The sequence below is a fragment of the Equus przewalskii genome, chromosome X, assembly GCF_037783145.1.
Source record: "Equus przewalskii isolate Varuska chromosome X, EquPr2, whole genome shotgun sequence".
Taxonomy (NCBI): Eukaryota; Metazoa; Chordata; class Mammalia; order Perissodactyla; family Equidae; genus Equus; species Equus przewalskii.
The window spans coordinates 85,731,255-85,750,263 of record NC_091863.1 but is presented as its reverse complement, the minus strand read 5'-3'; the positions used below and the strand labels follow the sequence as shown (position 1 = coordinate 85,750,263).

The window sequence follows — 19,009 nt, the reverse complement described above, 5'->3', positions numbered from 1 at the left end:
TACCAAAATTGACATATGTCCAACTTAAGGAATGCCTTTCAGCATATTTCAATGAATGAAAATTATTCAGAATATTTTCTCTTTCCAGAGAGGAGATAAGCTGAAATATGCAACTTCAAGTGACTGGAAATTAAACTATACACTTGCCAATAAGTCATGAATCAAAGAAGAATCATGCTGAACTCTGAACTCTAAAAAAAATTTTTAAGTTAATTTTTATTGAGTTTATGACAGTTTACAATCTTGTGAAATTTCAGTTGTACATTATTGTTTGTCATTCGTGTCGTAGGTGTACCCCTTCACCCTTTATGCCCACCCCCCAGCCCCCCCTTTCCCCTGGTAGCCACTAATCTGTTCTTTTTGTCCACATGTTTAAATTCCTCATATGAGTGGAGTCAGACAGAGATTGTCCTTCTCTGTCTGTCTTATTTCACTTAACATAATTCACTCAAGGTCCATCCATGTTGTTGTGAATGGGACGATTTTATTTTGCAAATGAAAACTACACTAAGATATCACCCCACATCCATTAGAATGGCAAAAATAACCAAAACAAAAAGTAACAAGTGTTGGAGAGGTTGTGGAGAAAAAGGATCCCTCATACACTGCTGGTGAGAATGCAAACTGATGCAGCCACTATGGAAACAGTACGGAGATTTCTCAAAAAATTAAAAAAATAGAAATACCATATGACCCAGCCATCCCACTACTGGATATCTATCCAAAGAGCTTGAAGTCAGCAATTCCAAAAGTCCCATGCACCCCTATGTTCATTGCAGCATTATTTACAATAGCCAAGATGTGGAAGCAACCTAAGTGCCCATCAACTGATGACTGGATAAAGATATGGTGTATATATGCAATGGAATACTATTCAGCCATAAAAAATGTTTTTAACTGACGAAGAATGAAGTAGGAGGTAGCTAAAGCAGTGCTTATACAGAAATGTATAGCATTATATGTGTATATTAGAAAAGGACCAAAAATTAGTGATTTAAGTATCCAGCTCAAGGAGCTAGAAAAAGAACAGCAAGACTGATTCCAGAAAGAAACCCCAGAAAACACAAATTACAAGTATCAGGAGTTGAAAATAGGACATTACTATAGATTGTACAGAAATATAATAAGAAGATATTACAAACAATATTATACTAAAAATTTTTACAATTTAGAGGTAAATGTCAAATTCTTTGGAAAATAAAACAAACAAAGGAAGAAATAGAAAATATGAATATTCTAAAATCTATTAAAACATTAGTCAAAACCGTCTCCAAAAGAAAACCTCAGACTCAGGTGGTTTCACTGGACATCCATTCCAAACATTTTAAGAAAGTAATAACACTCATTCTAGGAACGCTTGAGTGATTCAACATTCAAGAAATTAATCAATTTACTTACCACATGAAAATAAAATAAGGAAAATTCAACAGATCAATAGATTCGGTGTAAACATCTGACAAAATTCAGCTCACATTCACGAGAAAAATTTAGCAAGCTAAGATCAGAAGGAAACTTCCTTAATATGATAAAAATTATTCACCAAATTTCTCAATGGTGAAATCTTGAGAGCTTTTCTTCTGAGATCAGGAAATTTAGACATAAAGCCAAACTTATAGAAACAGAAAGGAGAATGGTGGTTGCCAGGGGCTGAGGGGTGGAGGAAATGGGGAGATGCTGGTCAAAGGGTATAAACTTCCAGTAATAAGAACAACAAGTTCTGGGGATCTAACATACAGCATGGTAACTATAGTTAACAGTACTGTATTATATACTTAAAAGTTGCTGAGAATAAATATTAAATGTTCCCACTAAGAAAAAATATTAGTTATGTGAGGTGATGATGTGTTAACTAATCTTATTGTGGTAGTCATTTTGCTATATATACATGTATCAATTCATCATGACGTACATCTTAAACTTACACCATGTTATATGTCAATTATATCTCAATAAAGCTGTGAAAAAATTTTTAAAAATTGTCCTTAGACCACTAAAAAAAAAGAAGGAAATTAGACATAAATGGTGTCTACCACCAATTCTATTCAACATTGTGCCAGAGATCCTAATCAGTACACTAATTCAAGAAAAAGAAATAAAAAGCAAAATGATTGAAAAGAAAGAAAGAAACTACAGGTATTTGCAGATTACATGATTTGCACAGAGAAAATTTAAAAAACCCCTACAAACTTAGAATTAATAAGTGAATTTATCAAGGTTACTAGATACATAAGCTCAACATACAACTAAAAACTGCTACTCAAGTGAGCACAGCTACTATAAAAGATCAGAGTTTCAAAAAATCTTAAAATCTAAAATGATTCTGTGTTCCAACTGCTTTATTAGAATCCCACTTTTCCTGCTTCTTTAAAGAAACCAAAACTGTTAATCATATACAATTCATAATGAATGAGGTTATGTAGGAAAGATCCACGCTGAAACAATTGGTGAACGAATGTAAGCTATAGTATTTTAAATTGAAGTAAAATGCTTAAATAACAAAATACTCAGAAAATTAAGAATAGAACTACCATATGATCCAGCTATCCCACTCTGGGGTATTTATCTAAAGAACTTGAAAATGCAAAGGCATAAAGATACTTGCACCCCTATGTTCATTGCAGCATTATACACAATAGCCAAGACTTGGAAGCAACCTAGGTTCCCATCAAGGGACAAATGGATAAAGAAGATGTGGTATTTATACACGATGGACTAATACTCAGCCATAAGAAATGATGAAATCCGATCATCTGTGACAACATGGATGTCCTTGAGGATATTATGCTGAGTGAAATAAGTCAGAGGGAGAACGTCAAACACCGTATGATCTCACTCATAAGTAGAAGATAAAAACAACGACAAACAAACACATAGCAACGGAGAATGGATTGGTGGTTACCATGGGGGATGGGGGGGAGGACAAAAGTGGTGATTAGGCTCACATGTGAGGGGATGGACTATAATTAGTTTTTGGGTGGTGAACATGATGTAATCTATACAGAATTCAAAATATATTACAATGTACATCCGAAAGCTATATAATGTTATAACCCAAAGTTTCTGCAATTAAAAAAAATAACCAAAAAGTTACTATAATTCTACTAAAGAAAACATTTTGTTCTATTTCATGTATGCACATATGTTTGCACCTATGTTTGTACATCCCCATATACATGTTTGCGTGTGGATACACGAGTGTACATCTTTATAAAGACATACCACATTATATCACACTTTCTTCAATTTTCAAAAAAAAATAAAATACAAATGTTTATTTTTCTCTAATTATCCATTTTAAACTCTTTTTCTATTAGTCCATGCTGAGCATGGCAGATAAGAGGGTTTCTGTTATGGGTTGAATTGTATCCCACCCCCACCCCCCGCCCCAATTCATATGTTGAAGCCCTAACCCCCAGTACCTTAGAATGCAACCTCATTTGGATATAGAGTCACTGAAGATGTACTTAGTGAAGATGAGATCACACTGGAGTAGGGTGGACCCCCAATCTGACTAACGTCCTCATAAAAAGGGGAATTTGGACACAGACATAGATTGGGGTGATGTTTCTATAAGCCAAGGAATGGTAAAGATTGCCAGCAAACCACCAGATGCTAGAGGAGAGGTAAAAGGAACTTACCCTGCTGACACCTTGATCTTGGACTTCTAGCTTACAGAACTGTGAGACAATAAATTTCTGTTGTTTACGCCATACAGATTACGGCACTTCACAACAGCAGCCCTAGAAAACTAGTACAGATTTTGGCACCAGGAAACGGGATGCTGCTGTAACAAATAATTAAAAATGTGGAAGTGGCTTTGGAATCGGGTATTAAGCAGAGGTTGAAAGAGTTCTGAAGCACATAACAGAAAAAGCCTATATTGCCTTGAAGAGAATGTTGGTAGAAATATAAATTTTGACGGAGAATTTGTTGAGGGCCCAGCAAGAAAAAAAGAGCTGTCGAGAAAGCTTCTGTTGTCTTAGAGAAAACATCTGTTGTCATGAACATAATGTTGCTAGAAATTTGAAAGTAAAAAGTGCTTCTGGTGAAGTCTCAGAAATGAGGAATGCGCTATTGGAAACTGGATGAAACGTGATCCTTGTTATAAAGTGGCAGAGGACTTGGCTGAATTGTGTTATACTGGATGGAAAGTAAACTTGTATGTGACGAACTTGCATATTTGGCCGAAGAGATTTCTAAGTAGTGTTGAAGGCACAGCCTGGTCTCTCCTTGCTGCTTATAGTAAAATACAAGAGGGGAGAGAGAAGTTGAAAAGGGAATTGTGAGAAAAAAGGTACCGGAACCTCAATACTTGGAAAATTCTCAGCTTATCCATATTGTAAAAAATGAGAAAGATTGCTCTGGAGAGAACACCAAGGGTGTTGCTGGACAACCATTTGTCCAAGAGATTAAGCTTGTGACTTGTGGATCCAATAAACCATCTCAGTATGCACGCGGCTAGTTTGGACTGAAAGGGACATGGGTGGGACAAAATGAAGGAAGACTGTTGAACTTCTGAGATTCTATAGTCAGGAAACGAGCTAACAGAGATACCCAGCTGTGATCATGTGCTATCCTTCAAGAAAAGGGAAGAATGACCCTGAGGGTGAGGCCATTTCTTCAATTCCAGAAGGCATGGGCACCTTCTCAATTCCAGAAGGCAGGGCCATCTCCTCAGTTCCAGAGTGCAGGGCCACCACTCAGGGCCAAGGGGTGAGGCCACCACTCTGATGGGCCCAGAGGACACATTATCCTGCCAGAAAAGATAATTCTGGAGACTTAAAATCAAATGGAATTGGCCCTGCTAGGTTTTGAACTGTCTTGTGACCTTTGACCCCTTTTTCCTTCCAATTTCTCCCTTTTGGAATGGGAGTCCCTACCGTATGTCAGTCCCATCGTTGTACTCTGGACAGATAACATATCTAGTTTCACAGGTTCTCAGATGGAAAAGAATTCCGCCCCAGGATGAATCACCCTGCATCTCATCCATACATGATTTAGATGATATAATAGATGAGATTTTAGACTTAGAGTTGATGTTGGTATGGGTTAAGACTTTTGGGGATGATGTGATGGGGTGAATGTATTTTGCACGTGAAAAGGACATGATTTTCTAGGGGTCAGAGGCCAGACGGGGGTTGAATTATATTTCCACTAAATACCAATAGGACTACCAATATGTAACTAACAACATCTTCGATGACCCTCAGAATGTGACCTTATTTGGAAACAGTTCATTGAAGATGTAATTGGTTAAGATGAGGTCATACTGGAGTAGATCAGTACCCCAGAGTGTGTCCCTAATCCTGTATGCCTGGTGTCATTATAAAAAGGGGAAATACAGCCATGCACACAGGGAGAACGCCACATGAAGATGAAGGCAGAGACGGGTGATGTTTCTATAAGCCAAGGAATGCCAAAGATTGGCAGTAAAGCACCAGAAGCTAGGGAAGAGGCATGGAACAGATTATTCATCACAGCCCTCAGAAGGAACCCACCCTGCTGATACCCTAATCTGGGACTTCAGCAGCCCTAGAAAACTAATACAGTTTCTAGTATAATCACTCATTTTATAGGGTAGAAACAAACCAAAAAAATTAATATGCTACGTATACGCTTAATACAAATGACTTACGGTTTGGCATGTGGTCCTTGCAGAATTCTTTTTTTCTTGATAGGACTCAAACTTCCATTTGTAGCTTGAACACACTGAAATCCCACAGGACCAAGGTCTTGACGCTGTTTACTATCTCTTTCCCGACTTTGACTTTCTGTTCGAGCTGCCTGGGATGTTGAGGGTCGGTTAGCATCCTAAAACCAAACATTTAGAGAAAACATTTAAATCTAATTAACAAAAATTATTTCTCTCTTAAAAGACTCTACAATTTTACTTTACTCATTTTTCATAATCTTAAGAGTTGTGACAAACCTTTGCAATCATAACAGTGCTTTTATAAAGCTGATTTATCCTAATCCATCTGCTATTAAAATATTTTTAAAAGAAAGATAAACAAAAGTCCTTCTTATATTGGTCTAACTGAAAAGTTGGATTAGATGCTTATTTCCATAGGAAAAGCAATTCTAGAAATAATTTTTAAAAAGATAAACTCATGGCAAAAGTTAACTTATTTGTCTTGATTGTGCCTAGATTCCAGAAGTGGCCACTTCTACTAGAGCATTTATCCTACAAGAGTCATTGCTACCTCTCAGAGAACCTGAGTAAGACTGCCATACCAGATATAGAGGTAAAAACTTTCTGTGGGAAGCGTTCCTATAGTTCTTGTCTGGATAAAAAGTAGGACAAGAATATAATCATATATATCACTTGGCTGAAAGCAAAAACCAGATACCAAGTTTTGAGCACCTTGGGAAATATCAGAAGCAGTGGCCTTCACCCAGCCTGCTCCAAAACAAGTGACAGAAAAAGGAAACAAAGAAAAATGAATTTTTTCTTAGGTTTACATCATTAAGAATCAATACATGTGAGTTCTGAATAAAATGTACAAGGTACCAATTGTAACTATGATCATAGTGCTTTCAGAGATATGATATTAATTCTCTGGCACCATACCCGAAGTGTTTCTGATGTTGAGGCACTTCCAGTTGCAACGCTATGGGGGACATACTTTATAACAGTAATTATCCCCTGAATTGCAATGCGCTTTTGTTCCCTATACTGCAAATCTTCAACCTCCTTCCTCACTTCACTCATGGCTGTCAAGAGCGACTCAACTGCAAAAGAGTAATTCCAAGGAAATCGTAAGTTTTAGAGAACTGAAATGATAAAAATAAGAATTAGATTTGCAATGTAATTTTACAACATGAATTTATAAACTTGCTATATAACTTAAATTTGTGACTTTTGGCATCTCCTTATGTAATTTTTGTAAAATAGGCAAAACATATTTATCAGTTAAATTGTGATAGTCTTCCAGTCTGGAGTCCTAATTTGAAACAGAAATTTTACATATTGACTGTAATTTACACATCATATTTCAAACTATAAAGCATTGCCTAGCCACTGCATAGAAACACACTTTTCAATATTTTCAACCATATACTACACATTCCTGGCATTATGAAGTACAAGAGGATGCCAATATTTAGATGATGATAGGTCAGTTTTCAAAGTTTCTCTTTTTTTCCCAAAATCATGCAATTATCCCATAGTTTTTCAAAAGAATATACTTATGTTAAACTTTTCAACTGTCATATCTTAATTCTACTAAAATAAATTAACGTTAGGGCTCTCATCACTATTATTCTGCATCTCATTTATTTTGGTGTCATTTTTATTTAAAGGTAGTGTTCAATTATGCTATATCCAATATATGCCATTCTACAAGAGTAGCATAATATAGTTGTCAGTATCTTCACATCAAATTGTCCAGTGTCCCCTTGATATCTCTAGTCTCTTTATGTAATGTCATACGAGTTGGGATCTACCAAGGTGAGATTCGATTTCAATGACACTAAATCAAGATAATATCTCTAGTTAGTCCTCGTCCATGTTCTTTCTCTTCTTCTAGTCTAATAAAATCAAAACATTAATCTTTTGGAGGCATGACATGTAGGTTTTAGGTCTTCATAAAGACAAAATTATTATCAGTGAGTGTTGGTATATAAAAGAATATAAAGATGACTAACTGATATGGCATATACCATACATACAGGATATAGACATATCATAAAGGAATAGCAAATACATTATTACCTTTAAGAGAACTACTATACTTCGAAAATGTCTCTGGCACTGGTGGATAGGGGTAATATCCACCAATAACGGTATTCTTCAGTTCCCCAGAATCAGTCTTTGCTTTAATCCACTGAATAAAGTTTTTTACCTTGGGATCGTTGGTATATGGCTGGCCTCTAGGACCTGTTTTCAAGAAGGGAAAAGGGCAAAAAAGTAAGAAATAAAAAAAAAATCTCACTATAATAAAACGTATAGACTTTTTTGTATGAAAACTGTTTAATATTAAGGCTCTTGTTGTTTTTTTTTTTGAGGAAGATTAGCCCTGAGCTAACATCTGCTGCCAATCCTCCTCTTTTTGCTGAGGATTATTGGCCCTGAGCTAACATCTGTGCCCATCTTCCTCTATTTTATATGTGGGACGCCTGCCATAGCATGGCTTGATAAGTAGTGGGTAGGTCCATGCCTGGGATCTGAACCGGCAAACTCCAGACCGCCAAAGCGGAGCATGGAGACTTAACCACTGCACCACTGGGCTGGCCCCAGAACAGTCTCTTATGTCACAAAGAAAATAAGTTCACTTATTCATTATGTAGCAGATAAGTATACTTAACATGCATACAAAAATTATCAAAAAGAGTAAAAAAATCCTAACTCAAGAAAGAAATCAGACATATCAGAGTTTAAGTGCACTAAACTGCAGCTGTCTACAGGATACTGAAAAGCCCTAAGAAAAAGAAAACTACTCATCTGGATTTTTCTAATTATCCAAATGGGAAGCATCTTTTTTAAAGAACTGATTTTTAAATCATGTATTAACCTGAAGGTATGGCATCATATATGAACTATTTTGCCTATGAATATAGCTCAGCATTTAATTCATGCTCTTAACATACTTAAAAGTGCCATTTACATCTGATACTATTAGTACACATTTACATCTAATATTATTAGCATTTATAAAATGAGGTGTTGACAAAGCTGTGTGTTACATCCTTCCGCAGACTCTTCTTTTGGCAAATTTCCTAATTATCAACATGGTAGCATTCTAGTAAACATACCATTCCACACCACTCCCTCACTCATCTGGAAACTTTTATCTTTATTGCTTTGACCCCATTATCAGAGGGAACAGAGAAAAATAATCTACTTGGACATAAGCAGTGAGACTCTTTTAGCCATATAAGTAAAATGTGAGATCTGGGGGCCAAAATTGGATGCACATTTTTGTTTTATTTAGTATTTTAAAATATTGTTAATTGAATCCATATTGTGATATAGGGCCTAACAGTCTTCAATATACCTAGCAATATATGATTATCAACCTTATATCAAGCAGGAGTTAAGGTTAACCAAAGGACACAAACACAATTCTCCAGTGAGTCACAAAATCATTGCTTCAATTGTAAATAACCTAGAAGCAATATATTTCATAGGATAAATATTCTTTGTTAAAACATTCTTATAGTGATAAAGGAGGTCAAAATAAAGCTATCTTGTGGTTGAATGCTGTAATGTAAAAGTTAATTTAATGAAGAGAACATAGATTACACTCCAATAAAGTGTATACAAAGAAATTGCTCACCAGTAATAAACACTCGACTCTCATTTGTAGTGGTGAGGTAAAGCAGTTTAGGTACCTGAGTGTCATTTCTGACAACTTTCAACTGTGTACACATGAAATATGTCGCTGTAGAAAATGAAAACACTTATGAAATTACTTCTGCATTTCAAAGAGGACATATCAAGATCAGGATCTAACACAGTGCTTCTCAAACTTTAATGAACATAGGAATCACCTGGAACAACTGTCAAAATGCAAATTCAGGTTCAGTAGTTTGAGGGTGCCTGAAATTCTCCATTTCTAATAAGCTGCTAGGTGATACTAGTGCTGCCAGTCCTTTGACCACATTTGGAGCAACAAGGATCTAACACTTACCTTTTCCTTTAGATAAAGGATCTAACACTTACTTTTCCTTTAGAAAGTATGACAGCTGCACCTAACTGAAGTCACTGCTTGCTGCACAGTTGAAGAGTGCAATAGTCTTTCTAATCGGGCACACAACTGAGTGTGAACTGTTATTTCCTACAGAGAAAAAAGCTTAGTCTCCATAATGCGTTCATTAATTATCCCAATCTAACACTGATCCCTGAATTACTCTGACTCCTTCCACCAAGTAGGGCTATATAATATTAATCTGAATTTGCTTATGCAAGTGTTTTATATGTGCTTATCTTAATTACACTTGAAGCCTCAATGACAGGGCTTATACCACCTATTCTTTTCTGTTCACCTTGCTAACCAACTTGATAGACTAAAAAGAATTCTTGAAAATGAGATGAAAATGCCTTCAGACTTCAACTACTTTCAAAAGCTATCAATTGTTTTTAATTATCTATCAGGTTATTTGGGTAAAGTTTCACTAATCCAACAATATTTTTTTATTTTAACCCATTACATGCAAAAAGAGTTATGGTCTTACAAACTAGGAAATGAAGAAATAAATGTAAACACTTGTAATCTCACAAGAACGGTAAGTTCTCATTTGAGAATAAATATTTCCCTAGAACATAATAATAACTATAAATTCATTTCCTCTATCTCATATTTACTAGTTCTTTATTTTGGAGCAACGAAAATAAAGGAAATCTTTATTCAAATGACTAAGAATAATTCTCTTAATTTATATCGCTTTTCCTTTATTTCAAAGACTGCACAAATATGTGAGTATTCATGGTTAAAGATGTTGATATAGGAATATTAAAGAAACCTCTAATTCTAATTTCGTGGCTGTTAAAAATCAGACATTCCAACCCAACACTTTCTAGCTGTTTGACATCCAGGAAATCACTTAACCCCTCTGGACCTTTGTTTCCTCACTTGTGAATTTGTAAAAACAACTCTTTAAAAGGGAACTGGGAGTACAAAATAAGATAACATCTATGAGCATCCAGTACATGGTAAACACCCAATATTAGTTCCTCTTAGTTCTTCACTTTCCTTACTCAGAAGTAAAAAAGATGCCCTACTACTAAAGGATTCTGGTATTATTCTGGAAGACCTTCATAGGCCCAAAGCCCCCTCAATACTCACTATTCATTTAATGATTTTTTTCCCTTAACTCTGTCAAAAGATGAAAATAAGCTGTGATTTGTCGTCAACTATTGTACTAGAGTAAATCTCACCAAGATCTGTACAGACTTTTCTTAGAAAGATGTATTTCACATTATCATAAGAAATAGAATGTGCGTGCCTCACAACATTTCTGTGAAAAATCATTATCCAAAACTTGTGTCCGCCTGTCATTTAAAGGGGCTAAAAAGAGAAATAGACCTGGCCGTAAAACCTATCTAAAATGAGGTAATGGAACTGTCATCAGAGGAATACAATTACTACCAATCATTTACGCCCTGAGAGAAGTTATATGAGAGGTCATAGCACCACCCACCTCAGAAGCTCATGCCTTGGTTTTGGCCAAAACACTTTTCCTGCCTCCTCCCCGAATAGCTGGAGTGAAATTCAGTTTTATTCAGATATATTTAAAAAATGTAATCTTATAAGCGGAGAGTAGAATCTAATGAGGTAACGTCTGAATGGTGTGTGATACTGTTTTGCAATAGAGAAAAAAAGGGGTAGCAGAACAGGCCTGTAAATGGTCTCTAGGTCTCCTGACGATCTACAATTTCTACCTTGTTGCCGAATAAAAACAAGCTACGTGTAGTCAAGATTAGGAGTTTCCCCAGTGTTGACAAGCATTTAACAATCAGTATTTCATTCATATACTCATTTGGAAAATAGTAAAATAGCATGCCATATCTAAAATAGCTTTATGCTACAAATTCAAATAAGGAAAAATTCACTGGAATTGTTAAAAACTATTAAATATGTTTTTCTTATCATAGTAGACCGAAGACTAACTTGTTATATAAAATATATAACAGAGCATACCTAAAATGTTTTTAAATAAATGAAATCAGTGGAAAAAATATCTATATATCTGAATGAATGTAACGGGAAAAAGTCAGCAACAAAGTAAAATATTGACCAGCTGGTATAACACCACCAACCTAATACTAACTTAATACTCAAATGGAATCATACTTATCATTGTCATTATTTAATTACACGGTCTGCCAATCCTCTACCAATTGATTCTACATTAGTAAAGTTTTCAATGTCTTTAATGTGGTCTACTTAGTCAATTTCCAAATGGATACAAAGGGAATTCACTGTCTGTTTCAGTTTCACTGAATCTTAAGCTTTCATGTCTGAAATGCTAACAATGAGAACTGAGAAGAGGACCTGTTTTCTAAAAAGCTGGTTTCAATCCCAAATTAATTCTGAATAGAAAAAAACCAGAAGGTGGTTAATATCTGTAATACCAAATATAATATTAATACAGAAAAAATTTAAACATCCTAACAGACTGCTTAACTTTGCAAACCCAATATAATGCCACTCAGTAAGTCAGTTTACTCTACAATTTTTTTAAGTTAATGCCCCACACTTCCAAAAATAAAAAGATAAAATTTTTGAAACTGAGTACTTGGGTAAATGTTTTCAAAGATTTCTGGCTGAGATGTAGAAAACAGTTCCACTATGAAAGGTTGTTCTGAAGTTCCGTCAGCAATGTGAATCCAGCGATATGACCAAAAATCTTCACGGCTTTCTATATGAATAGATATTAGAATAAATGAAGGTAACCAATTATGCACATATGAATACAGAACTATTCAATGAAATAATTTTTATGACTTTCAATTTTAAAAGCTTACCTTTCTTTTTTGACCGCTGGACCCTTCCTACAAAAACTAAAATGCCAATAACATCACAGATATGATTTGCTGGCATATCATCCAGTTCTGATCTAAAAAAAGAAAAATTGTTAAATAGACTTTGTGTCTTCAAACAGGGGAAAAACATTCTACTATTACGATTGTGAAAATGAATATCTATATAATTGCTATAGCATAATTTGGGGTAGACTTTGAGCAAATTATAATACATTGTTTCAGTGACTAACATTGAAAATTAATATTTACGATATTTTACAAGAAGCTGTTTTACCTTGTGATAAAGCGGGGATTTAATTTTGGCAATCTCCATTCTGGTTTCACCTGCTTTTCAGGAATGATAATTATATTATTTGGAGGATCTCGAAGGTTCAGGCAGATTTCTGAAAAACAAATATATTACTTTAATATGATATTTAACACATATAAAAGAATATACACGCATATAAATTACACAGCAAAAGACTAGACAACACTTTTGAGCCCACCACTAACCCTAAGAACTAGATCATTATCAACAGCTTTCATCTACCTATTCCTACATTATCACATCCACTTATCTCCTACTAAAGCGTTAATCATACCTTAAATTTTGTGTTTTATCATTTCCTTAATTTTTTTAAAAAAGGTTTTTAATACTTATGTGTTTTTGCCCAAACAAAATACTCTTTGGTTTTCTTTGTTTTTGAACTTTATATGGATGGAATCACACTGTATACAGTATTCTAGGGCTACTTTTTCCACTCAACATTATGATCTTAAAATTTATCCACACAGCTGGATGCAGTAGCTTTTTTTCTCATTTCTCCTTTACCCAGCTGAATAAGGTTCCAGGGTGTTGCTATACCACAATTTTATTTACCCATTATTGTGTTGATGGATATCTGGATTATTTCCAGTTTTTTGCTATTACGAACAGGGTCACCATCAACTGTTTTGTACATGTCTCCCTGTGCACATAGGCAAGAGTTTCCTAAGGCATTATACCCAGGAAGGAAACTCTGGATTGTACAATATGCAAATATTCCACTCTACAGGAAAATTTCAAACTATTTTAAAGTAATGAACCTATTTACAGTTCCAGCAGCAATATGTAAATTCCCATTGATGAACATTCTCTCCGAACTTTGGTATTGTCAAATTTCTTATTCTTTGTGAATCTAGGCACAAAATGACAATTGTTGTGATATTATTTTGCATTTCCCTGATTACTAATTATGTTGAACAACATTCCATATACTTATGGTTCACTCATGCATCCTCTTCTGTAAAATACCTGTTTGTGTCTTTTGCCCATTTTTCTATTAGATTGTTCGTCTTTTTCTTATTTATTTGTAGGACTTTTTACATGTATTGGATACTAATCCTTTGTTGATTATATCATTGCAAATATCTTCACCTCGTTTTTGTGGATTTTTTCATTCTTCTTATGGTGTCTTTTGATGAACAAAAGTTCTTAATTTTAATGTAGTTAGATTTATTAATCTTTCATTTATAGTTACTATTTCCTGTGTCTTATCCAAGAAACCCTTCCACAGTCCAAAGTCAAACAGATACTTTCTATAAATTCTTCTAAAAGTTTTGCCTTTCACATTTAAGTATCTGGTATATCTGAAACTGATTTTTTATACTGTATGAGATAGGGATATAATGTCATTTTTTTCTCACATATAATCAACTGTCCCAATACTATTTTCTGAATGGTTCCTCCTTCCTTGATGATTTGTACAGCACATCTGTCATAGATCAAACTTTTATATGTCTAGGGCTGCTTCTTGACTCTGTATTGTGACTTGCTGATCAGTTTGTCTATACCTATACCAATATGACATGGTCACAAATACTTTATAATAATTCTTGACATTTGTAGGACAAGTCCTCACTCCCTCTTCAGCTCCCTATTCTTTTTCTTCAGAAGTGCCTTGACTATTCTTAATAATTATGCCTCCGTGTAAATTTTATAATCAGTTCGTCAGCTCCAGAAAAAAAATTTAATGAAACAGCACAGAATCCTCAGATCAATCTAGGGGGACTTGACATACTTATGAAATTGAGACCGACCTCCTAACTGGGAATATGGGATATTTCTCCATTTATCTAGGGATTCTTTAATCTCTTTCAGTAAAGTATTATAAACTTCTCCAAACAGGTTTTACATCTCTTCTGTTAGATTTATTTCTAGATACCTGACAGTTATTATTGACAAGGTAAATTATGTTTTTAAAATTATAATTTCTAACTCTGTTATTGGAGTGTACACTATCAATTGACTTTTGTATATTGATCTTACAGCTAGCTTTGCCAACACCTTATTATTTGTAATACTTTGTGTAATTTTGGATTTTCTTTGTAGAAAATCTAATTTGTGAATAATGACAGTTTTGTGTTTTTCTTTAAAATCCTTATGGCTTTAACGCATTTTGTCTTCTCACACTAGCCAGGACAACATTAAATTGAAATAGTAATAGAAGGCATCCATGTTCCCCATTTTAAAAAGGAATGTTTCTAAATTTTCCCCATTAAGAGTTGTGTTTGTTGTTTTGTTTTGATTTTGTAAACATCCTTTATCAGGTTAAGGAAGCTTCCTTCTCTTGCTATTTTCTTTTTTAAATTTATGAATGGGTGTAAGACTTTAACAAATGTCTTTTGTGCCTCTACTAGGATGATCATTATCTTCTTGAATCTGTTAATGTGGTGAATGACACTTGTAGATTTTCATATGTAAAATCAATTTTGCATTGCTGGAGAACAATGCAACACAGTGTGTAGTCATTTTTTACATATAACTGAACTCAGTTTGCTAATATTCTATTCATAATATATGTTCATAGCTGAAGCTACCCTTTAATTTTCCTCTTTCATACTATTCTTGTTCGGTTTTGATTATCAAGGTTATTTTGGTAGCAAAGAATGAGGTAGAGAGTATGCCCTCAGCCTATTCTCTGGAATAGTTTTGAAATGATGTATTCCTTGAATCTTTGATAGAAGTTGCCTATAAAATGATGCATGCCTGGTATTTTCTTTGTGGGAAGATTTTAAAATTCTGATTCAATTTCTTTAATAGTTATAGAATTATCTGGGCTTTCTATTTCCTTTTATGCCTGTAAATAACATTTTTCTAAAAATTGCTGTGTAGCAAACAAAGATTAAACCAGGGTGGAGATACTTGATTTCTCAGCCTACCTATTACCACCCATGTGACTAGAAAATTTACTTTACCTTTAAGAATTTCAGTCTTTTCATATATGAGTGAGGAAAGTTTGTATTACATGATACTATCTTGTACCTGGAAAATAGTTTGCGTTTCACAAAGCACTTTTATAGTCATAGTTACTTGATTATATTCAAGGTCCCTTCCAGCTCTAAAATGCTAAGATTTCGAATGAAACAAACAGCTCCTTCCCCCCAAAACCAAAAACACTTGATGCTATTATCTCAATATATATTATCCATTACAGTCTAAAAAAGCTCAAGATTTTAAAAAGTTTATTATTTGGGTATGCCAGCTGAATACTATTTTGTAAAAGATAGGACAGACTCATATACAAAAATGTCAATTTACAAAGCCATACATTACCAGCAAATAATAAGCCCTTTGATTTACAATAGAATTTTCATTTTTATAGGCTTCCATTTATTTGTTTTTTTTTTTAAATTACAACTTAGTTTCTATAACTTGGAGCTACAAGTGTAAATATGAAAAGCCAAACCAAGATAAATTATCCTAATACTTTGCTTCCATCATCAACACGTACAAGGCAGTGATGGTATCACAAATCCTCATTCTCTCTTACTGACCAATCCTGGCCCCCTCTACATACTCTTCCTCATTTATCCTGCTCACATTTATACTACTCTGTTGTTATTCCTAACCCCTACTTAAACTTTCTCCTCTCCAACCCATTCTCCTACTCTCCTGACCATTCTTATTTCCTCAACTACATTTCTGTATACTTCTTCTCCCCTTTTGTTCATCACATTTTCTTACTGTTTACTGTCATTCATTTCATTCTATTGTAATTTGTTCATCTTACATATCTGTTACCCTGTTAGACTAATTTTTTTAAAGGTAGAACTCTATATTACTTATCTTTGTATCTCCTCTGCCTAGTATGGTTTACATAACTATAACGGAAAACTCCATTTTTTTTTAAATAGATTGGCCCTGAGCTATCATCTGTTGCCAATCTTTCTCTCTTTTTTTTTCTCCTCAAAACCCAAGTACATAGTTGTATATCCTAGTTGTAAGTCATTCTAGTTCTTCTATGTGGGATGCCACCACAGCATGGCTTGATAAGCAGTGTGTACCAGGCCTGCAAACCGTGGGCTGCTGAAGTGGAGCATGCAAACTTAACCACTCGGCCACGGGGCCGGCCCTGAGACTTATAGAGATCTAAATCAGTAGTTCTCAACCCCAGCTGTACATTAGCACTACCTGAGCAGTTTTAAAGACATACCAGTCTTGGTCCCTTCCTCAGGGTAATTCAAGCAGAATCTCGGAAGGTGTGGTGCCTGTGGTTCTCTAAAGCTCTCCAAGTGATACTCATGTACTTTACGGCCAAGATTGAGATCTACTTATACATGTAGGCTTAGTAAACTACAGCCTGTAGATGAGTGACTGTTTTTGCACATAAAGTTTTGTTGTAACACAGCCATGCCTATTCATTTACATATCATCTCTGGCTGTTTTCACTCTATACAGGCAGGGTTGAGTAGTTACAACAAAGCCTATATTGCCTGCACAGTCTATAATATTTACTATCTGACTCTTTACAGAAATAGCTTGCTGACCACTGATAAAAAGGAAAAAAGTTCTATTACTTATCAAAAAGGTATGGGATCAAAGAGACTGATGCTAACACTGATAAGAAGTAAAACTGTTTTAAATCCTAAAAGGTACATTTTCAATATATTCTCATCAAGGCTCTCATTTTTAAAAATAATTTCTGTATTTGCTATTTTCTTCTTTGTTTGTTTTTTTGCTGAGGAAGATGTGCCCTGAGCTAACATCCACTGCCAATCTTCCTGGGTTTTTTTTTTGTATGTGAGTCGCCACAGCATGGCACTGACAGATGAGCAGTGTAGGTCTACACCTGGGAGTGGTACCTAGGCCACTAAAGTGGAGCATACCGAACTTAACCACTAGGCCACCGCGGCTGGCCCTGTATTCGCAATTTTTAACTTAAAGTATAAACAGCCTCTCAAATCTTTTTTTTTTTTTTTTTGAGGAAGATTAACCCTGAGTTAACTACTGCCAATCCTCCTCTTTTTGCTGAGGAAGCTGGCCCTGAGCTAACATCTTGCCCATCTTCCTCTACTTTATATGTGGGACGCCTACCACAGCATGGCGTGCCAAGCAGTGCCATGTCCGCACCCGGGATCCGAACCGGCAAACCCTGGGCTGCCAAGAAGCAGAACATGCGAACTTAACCGCTGCGCCACCGGGCCAGCCTCCCTCTCAAATCTTAAAGAGTTTCTATTACGAAAATCTGGCCCTATAATTCTATATAGCAGAGGTAGCAGAGCGCTTGATTCAGTTTAGGTGTTTAAGTGTTAGCAGCTGTTTATCTACTGACCACATGCTGTCTATTGTCCTACTTTCGCTATGTTTTTAAGGTTTAGAAGCAGCTATTAGTACCAGACATATTTCTGGATGTGTCCACAGCCATGTGAAAACTGTAATTTAAATTAATTCTCTTTACACCAGAAAACAGTGTATCTAGTTAAAAGAAGACTAGATTAGGCATCAGGAAACCAGGTTTTAAATTTCACTATGCCAGTGAATCATTATGTGACACCAACAAAGTCACTTACCTTATCTGTTATTGAAAAAGAATGCCTCAATTTTTACTAAAGCAATTTTGTCACTTGGATATGCTTGGTTGTGGAAAAGAATTTATAAATTGGTAGACATAATAATACATGTTGTGAATTAGCTTCCTCTTGTCAACATCTAATGTATTTTCTCAACATCACTATCAGTTTAATTTTCCACCTTTCTACAACAAAGAGTAACTAGATAATGGACTAATTGTACCAACTATCTAGGTAATAACTTGTTTATTCAGCAAGATATGATTGACATCTACCAAATGCTTAAGATTTCAATAAAGAATTACATGAGGTTTTCCTGAGTAAACATATATTTAAGGAAACAACGAACAAAGGCTACATTATCTGAATATTCTCTAAGTAATTAAGCTTAATAGATTAACTAAGGAATTTAGAATACATAGAAATACAGGTCCAGTATAAAACTATTATAAGCCACAAACAATACTTAAAGTTGTTAAGTGATGTAATCTACAATTTTGAAAAATGAAAATGCAAAAAAAATCAGAACCACATCTTAAAGCAATCACTTAATACACTAATTCTAATGCTCCCAAAATATTTAGGATAATGCCAAGATGTCAAAACTTTGATTTCATTACTAATTAGGATGAGCCCTTTTAAGATTAAAGCAATTGGCAACATTTGAATATTGACTATAGATAACAGTATTGTATCAATTTTAAATTT

The 19,009-nt window shown here is 34.8% G+C and overlaps 1 protein-coding gene across 1 annotated transcript in view; it reads right to left on the bottom strand.

The window, feature by feature from the left end:
- Window positions 1-19,009, bottom strand: part of RADX (RPA1 related single stranded DNA binding protein, X-linked) — a 68,246-nt gene that overhangs the window by 38,014 nt on the left and 11,223 nt on the right. Inside the window, exons 4-10 of the mRNA XM_008544716.2 lie at window positions 12,762-12,870; window positions 12,470-12,561; window positions 12,241-12,363; window positions 9,279-9,383; window positions 7,715-7,879; window positions 6,572-6,732; window positions 5,636-5,811 (exon numbers count right to left, since the gene is read on the bottom strand). Of these exons, the coding sequence (XP_008542938.2) occupies window positions 5,636-5,811; window positions 6,572-6,732; window positions 7,715-7,879; window positions 9,279-9,383; window positions 12,241-12,363; window positions 12,470-12,561; window positions 12,762-12,870 (931 nt within the window). The remainder of the gene's footprint in view (window positions 1-5,635; window positions 5,812-6,571; window positions 6,733-7,714; window positions 7,880-9,278; window positions 9,384-12,240; window positions 12,364-12,469; window positions 12,562-12,761; window positions 12,871-19,009) is intronic.